The sequence below is a fragment of the Myotis daubentonii genome, chromosome 6, assembly GCF_963259705.1.
Source record: "Myotis daubentonii chromosome 6, mMyoDau2.1, whole genome shotgun sequence".
Lineage (NCBI taxonomy): Eukaryota > Metazoa > Chordata > Mammalia > Chiroptera > Vespertilionidae > Myotis > Myotis daubentonii.
The window spans coordinates 66,675,663-66,682,875 of NC_081845.1; the positions used below are offsets into that span (position 1 = coordinate 66,675,663).

General features: G+C 43.8%; 1 protein-coding gene across 17 annotated transcripts in view; it reads right to left on the bottom strand.

Moving 5' to 3' along the window:
• Window positions 1-7,213, bottom strand: part of FAM135A (family with sequence similarity 135 member A) — a 93,299-nt gene that overhangs the window by 27,385 nt on the left and 58,701 nt on the right. For all 17 annotated transcript variants that reach the window (XM_059701260.1, XM_059701262.1, XM_059701259.1 and 14 more), the window contains one exon: window positions 593-666. In XM_059701260.1, coding sequence (XP_059557243.1) covers window positions 593-666 — 74 coding nt within the window. The remainder of the gene's footprint in view (window positions 1-592; window positions 667-7,213) is intronic.

The following is a 7,213-nucleotide window of genomic DNA, read 5'->3' on the forward strand; positions in this document are numbered from 1 at the left end:
CATGTTTTCCCAGTCATACTCCCAGCCCAAGTCAACAAGACACCCACTGTTCTGACTTTTTCACCTTAGTTTTGCATGTTCCAGAACTTCATATAAATAGAATCATATTATATCTACTCTTTTATGTCCAACTTCTTTCAGTGAAATTTCCTCAAAATATTCTTTAAAGCCAAAGAAAGGCAACTGAAATATACTCAGTAGCAGATATACCAGAACACAGTGACAGTCAGACTACTCATGAAAATCTGCAATATGTAATAATGAATGTAAGAAATTCTGACCTGTGGAAATAAAGATGCAACAGGATGGCCAAATACAAGGCTGGAGCCAGAGCTGTATGGGACTACCAAGGTTATAGTAGATCTGATGGGGGGAGGGGAGAGGGCGGGTATAAAGTGTAACAAACTTCTTTATATGGGTATTTCATAAAGTAATTCATAAGATTAAACCCCATTTGATTAAACAGGGTCTATCTGAACACCAAATTCTTCTCTTTCTTCATTTTAAATATTGTATATTCTGTCACTAAATTCTAAAATAGTTATCTAATGTAAAAGGAAATAAATCATTTAATGTTGGATTTACTACTCACTGAAGTTCCTGGTATGCAATGACAGCTTCTCTTGGATGTTCAAAACAAAAGAATGCCTCAGAAAATCTGCGTACCTGAAAAATTCCAAAAGGGAATATGAGTAACATTGCACATTTAAAAAATCAATCAGGCATGGGATGGTCGGGAAAGAAACCCCTTCATTAGGCCTCCCATAACCACCCCTGTGAGAATCAATCCCCTCCTCAGTGTTGCCAAAACACTGTATTTTGGTACTGTGTGAAATAAAAGAAACAGTAGAATGTAGAATGAGAAATTTAGGTTTACATTACAGATTTGTTTTATTCACTACTACATCTGTTTGTCTTATAAGCTATTTTAATTGTCATTATAGTCCCACAGGTAGAGCCCAGCACATGGAAAAAATGACAGAATCACATAGAATTTCCATTATGCTACATGTCAGGCATCCAAGTATGTGCCAGCTGAACTGACTCACTGATGTACTGGCAGTGTGACTTTGGGCATTTCACCTTTGAGCCTTGGAAGATTCATTTTCAAATTCTGCTTAATACTTGTTTTCTGTAGATTATTTTGAAAAAATATATAAGATAAAAACAAACTATTTGATAGAAGTTTTTAATCAGGAAAGTGTATGTAAATATAAGCTACTAGGGGCCCGGTGCACGAAATTCGTGCACTGGGTGTGTGTGTTGGGGGGGGGTGTCCCTCAGCCCAGCCTGCCCCCTCTCACATACTGGGAGCCCTCAGGCGTTGACCCCCATCACCCTCCAATCGCAGGATCGGCCCCTTGCCCAGGCCTGATGCCTCAGCCAGAGGCGTAGACCCCCATCACCCTCTGATCACCTGATCGGCCCCTTTCCCAGGCCTGACGCCTCCGCCAGAGGTGTCAGGCTTGGACAGGGGACCCCCATCTCCCCCCGATCACTGGCTCTGGCCCCCGCCCAGGCCTGAGGCCTCTGGCCCAGGAATCATGCCTGGGCAGGGGACCCCCATCTCCCTCTGATCGCTTGCTCCACCCCCCACCCAAGCCTGACGCCTCTGACCCAGGCTTCAGGCCTGGGCGAGGGGACCATCATATCCCCCCCAATCCCTGGCTCAGCCCCCCGCCCAGGCCTGATGCCTCGGCCAGAGGAATTGACCCTCATCACCCTCCGATCACCAATCACCGGATCGGCCCCTTGACCAGGCCTGAGGCCTCCAGCAGAGGTGTCAGGCCTGGGCGGGGGACCCCCAGCTTCCCGCGGTTGCAGGCTCCGCCCCTGCCCAGGCCTAACGCCTCTGGCTGAGGCGTCCGGCTCGGGCAGCGGGGACCCGCAGCTGCAGCGGCCCCGCGATCGTGGGCTCCGCTTTAGGCCCAGGCAAGGGACCCCTAGATCCCGGGACTGCCAGCCTCGACCGTTCCCAGCTCCCATCGCTGGCTCCACCCCTACTTCCTGCTATCACTGGCCAGGGCGGCAAAGGCGCCTGATTCTCCGATCATGGCTGGGGGGCAGGGCAAAGGCCGCCTTTGCCCTGCCCCCCAGCTCTTAGCTCCCCCCTGGGTTTCCGATCACTGTCAGTGGCAGGGGGCTTCTTCCTGCTTTCCCTTTCGCCTCCCTGCATTGTGCCTACACATGCAAATTAACCGCCATCTTGTTGGCAGTTAACTGCCAATCATAGTTGGCAGTTAATTTGCATATAGCCCTGATTAGCCAATGAAAAGGGTATCGTCGTACGCCAATTACCATTTTTCTCTTTTATCAGTGTAGATTATAATTGCCATTATAAGCATTCACCTTTTTCCTTAAAATAATTGCATATGTGAAGCCCTAGCTGGTTTGGCTCAGTGGACAGAGTGTCGGCCTGTGGATTGAAGGGTCCAGGTTCGATTCTGGTCAAGGGCACATGCCCGGGTTGCAGGCTCAATCCCCAGTAGGTGGTGTGCAGGAGGCAGCAGATCAATGATTCTTTCTCATCATTGATGTTTCTATCTCTCTCTCCCTCCCTTCCTCTCTGAAATCAATACAAATATATTAAAACATAATTGCATATGTGAATTATCTTCTCTCTAATGTTTAATATTCCTTAGAGTAGGAACTGTATTTTGATGATTGTTGTTACTCCTCCAAAATATGTACCTTGGTACGTTACAGAAGCAAGTACTTGAGTAAGTACTGGTTGAATTTTCCATTATATTTGTATTTTGATCTTTTCATTTTTAATTATGCAGAAAAGGCTCTATCAGCTATTGGAGCAATATAAAGCAACAGTAAAGAGATGGAAAAATGTTTTGCTTGGCAGGTACATGAAGGAGAAATGATTTTATATCTTGAAATTATATTACATCTAAGTTTCTTTTCTAAAGGGAAACATAATTTAGGGTTTTTTGGTGTTAAACATACAATGAATTGGTGATATATTTTACTTGTTATCTTGATGTGGTCAGTTGAATTTCTGACTTATTAAACTTGTTTCCCTAAGCTAATGAGATTGGGTATTCAGAGGAAGAAGACAGTAAGAGAGGTGGGGAGAGGAAGGTATGAGGAATCTATGAGGACGCAACTTCTGTCTTTACTTTCAAATGTCGTCCAGCTGCCTCTATCCTCTCTAATACTAAAGATGAGGAGAAATATCTCTTTGCTTGTATAGCTATTAGAGATGTTTCCCCCGAGAGCTATAAAATATGAAGAAATGCAGCCTGAAGTCATCTGGATTCCTGCAGCTGCAGCTGGACGTGCAAAACTGGCTAGTTGCTTTTCCTTCTCTACCTTCTCTGATTCCTACAATAACTGTCATTTCTTGACAGCATTCTACCTACCAGGCTCTGGGCTAAATAAGCACATTATTGTCTTCCTTCCTCCATCCCTCCCTCCCCCAAAGATATTTTTTCCATTAATTTTTAGAGTAGAAGGGAGGGAAGGAGGTAGACACACACACACACACACACTGGGTGCTGGGGATGGAAGCTGCAACTGGAATTGAATCCATGACCCTTTGGTGTGTGGGTTGGCACTCTTAACCATTTAGCAACCCAGCCATGGCTCCATTCTTTCATTTAAACTATATAGAAACCCTATGAGTGAGGAAATTGACACAAAGAGATTAAGTACCTGACTGAGATAACGTACCCAGCAAGTGATAAACATGGGATTCAAGTAAAAATTTGAGAAATTCTAAATCTTGTGTTCCAAATCACTTACTTCATCCCTTCCATATAAGACTCCATTACCAGAAAGTCTTTTCTCTCCTCTATGCAACCATACAAAATTTTCTTTCTAAATTTTCTCCTCTCAATGCCCTATCTGGTTTGGCTCAGTGGATAGAGCATTGGCCTGCAGACTGAAGGGTCCCAGGTTCGATTTTGGTCAAGGGCATGTACCTTGGTTTCGGGCACATCCCCAGTAGGGGGTATGCAGGAGGCAGCTGATCGATGTTTCTCTCTTATCGATGTTTCTGGCTCTCTATCCCTCTCCCTTCTTCTCTGTAAAATTCAATAAAATATATTTAAAAAAATAAATAAAAATAAATTTTCTCCTGTCAATATTTTCATGCTATGGCAATGTGTAATGAATAAACCTATTAACTGTATTGTGTAGGCATAACTAAAGTATGACTGTCACTTGATGGGACAAAAGACATACATAGAAACAATGTTAAAATTATAAATTCAAACTTAGGATATCAGTAATATATTTTACTAAGGGCCCAGTGCACGAATTTGTGCACCTTGAAAGGAACTGTGGGCCGTGAGGCTGTGGTAGGCATAGGGGCAGGTCTCAGCCCATCCTCTGACCCGCCCCCCAGCCCCTCAAGCCCCGACCCCAGTCTCCTGTCTGTCTGCCAGCAGCCCTGCTCCTGCTGCTGCCACTCCCACGCACCGACCCCGCTCGCACCTGCTGACAGCACAGAGTGATTGGGGCCGGCGCCAGCAGCGGGTGCGAGTGGGACCAGTGCTGTCAGCAGTGTGAGCAGCAGCTGCTGCCCCAATCGCCCCTCAGGAGCAGGGGGAGGTGGAGAAGCCCTCAGGGGCGATCAGGGCCGGCAGCTGCAACTCGCACCCACTGAGTGCACCGAGTGATTGGGACCGGCACTGGGTGTTGGCAGTGGGTGCAAGTGGCAGCTCTGGTGCTGTCAGCAGGTGTGAACAGTGGCTCTGGCGCCGGCAGCAGTTGTGAGCACTGAGTGGAACCGCAGTGCACGGGAGCAAAGAATTTTCAGTAACCACCAGAGGCTTGCCCCGATTACTGTGACTGGTGCCCCTCCTTGGTCTGGCACCCCTGCTCACCTGCTCCACCATCCCGCTGCCCGCTATGTTCCATGCTCTGCTGCCTGCTGCCGACACCCGCCATGTTCTGCACGCGCCCCCTGGTGGTCAGCGCATGTCATGGCGACCGGTTGTTTTGCAGTTCGGTCTATTTGCATAGTAGGGTTATATATATATAGATAGGAAAGGAGCAAAGAGCAGGCCAGACATTGTAGGCATGTCATCTGGGCAGCTTTGGTGAAAGCTGCAATTTCACACTCCCGAGGGAACCACCAGCCCATTCTGTGCAGATCACTGGGTGAAGGAGTCTAACAAAGGAGAGATAGATGCAAGCCCAATGAAGTTGGGGTGACATAGGAAAGGTACTTGCCTGTCAGTCAAACCTGGGGACAAAGATCATTGACCAGAGTGGTGGAGCCAATGTAAGCCCATGAAAATTTGGGAATACTTAATCCTAGACAAAGGTATTCTCTCTCTTGGTTCTCTTGCATTCACCATGGTTCCGCCATTGCAGAGTCCACATGTAATGGACTAAAGAACTACAAATGGGAACTAAGTTAGACTGATTCTGGATTGGAATATGCCCTAACGTGGAGCCTTTAAAATCTCTGGACACTGGCTTTGATTCTAGCCACTTTGAAGCCACAACTATACTCCTTCCTTGGAGGGATGAAGGAAATGGGACCTTAGTTCTGTGAGATATGCCAGTTATTTTAATAGGAATTGAGTTGAATCTATTGATTTCCTTAAGTAGTATGGACATTTTAATTATGTTAATTCTTCCTATCACTGAACACGGTACATGCTTCCACTTATTTGCATCTTCCTAAATTTCTTTCTTTAGTATCCTATAATTTTCTAAGTACAATTTATCCATTGGTACATTACTTTTTTTTTTTTTTTTGCAATTGTAAATGGGATTGTTTTCTTAGTTTTTCTTTCTGATAGTTCATTATTGGACTACAAAAAGGCCATCAATTACTATTAATTTTTTATCCTGCTACTTTACTGAATTCATTTATCAGTTCTAGTAGTTTTTTTGTGAAGTGTTTAGGGCTTTCTATATACATCATGTCAATCGCAAGTAATGACAGCTTTACTTCCACCTTTCCAATTTGGATGCCTTTTATTTCTTCTTGTCTGATTGCTTGTCTGGATAAAACTTCTAGGATTATGTTGAAGAAGAGTGGTTAACGTGGTCATCCCTGTCTTATTTTTGATCTTAAGGGATACGCTCTTGGATTTTGTCCATTGTCTGTGATGCTGGCTGTGGATTTGTCAGATAAGGCTTTTATTATGTTGATGTACGTTCCATCTATTACCACTTAGTTGAGAGTTTTTATCATAAATGGGTCCAGGATTTTATCAAATGCCTTTTCTGCATCTATTGATATGATCATGTGATTTTTATCCTTCATTTTGTTTATATGATATATCATGTTTACTGATTTGCAAATATTGTACTAACCTTGCATCCCTAGAATAAATCCCACTTGATCACAGTGTATGATCTTTTTAATCTGGTTTGTGAATACTTTGTTGAGGATTTTAGCAGCAAGATAATTTTTCAAGTGGGAATTAAATATCAACTTACATATGTTCCGATACTGATTAAAGACACCAAAATTTATTCCCTTTCATTTATTTCACCAGTTAATTTGTTAAACAGAAGAAGCAGATATTAGATTTTGTCTGGTTTTCAAAATGTTCCCAATTACAATTCAAGAAGCTTGCACTGAAGTTTATAAAATTTAAATCTCTTGAATGCAAAGTTTTTGTGCTAAGCCTCTAAGGACTATGAATGTTTAAATATCAAATATATACTGGTATCAGACATAAGAATCTACTGTAATGTAAATACATTAAGTAAATTTAGATTTAAAAGAACATTTTCTCCCCCTTGCCATGTGGATTTTCCCCAAACATTTAATAAATTAATGATTTCAAGAAAACTGGAGTCATGTGAGGACACAGTGAAAAGACAAAAATCTATGAACCAGGAAGTGGGCTCTTGTCAGACATGAAATCTGCCAGTACTGGGAATTTCCCAGACTCCAGAATGGTGAGAAGTAAATATTTGTTGTTAAAGCCACTCAGTCTATGGTATTTTTGTTATAGCAGCCTGAGCACACTAAGACAGACAGATGGATGTGGCTGATACCTTCCTTCTCCCCTTTTCTCTATTTTTTTAAAAAATATATTTTATTGATTTTTTACAGAGAGGAAGGGAGAGGGACAGAGAGCCAGAAACATCGATGAGAGAGAAACATCGATCAGCTGCCTCCTGCACACCCCCCACTGGGGATGTGCCCGCAACCAAGGTACATGCCCTTGACCGGAATCGAACCCGGGACCCTTGAGTCCGCAGGCCGACGCTCTATCCACTGAGCCAAACC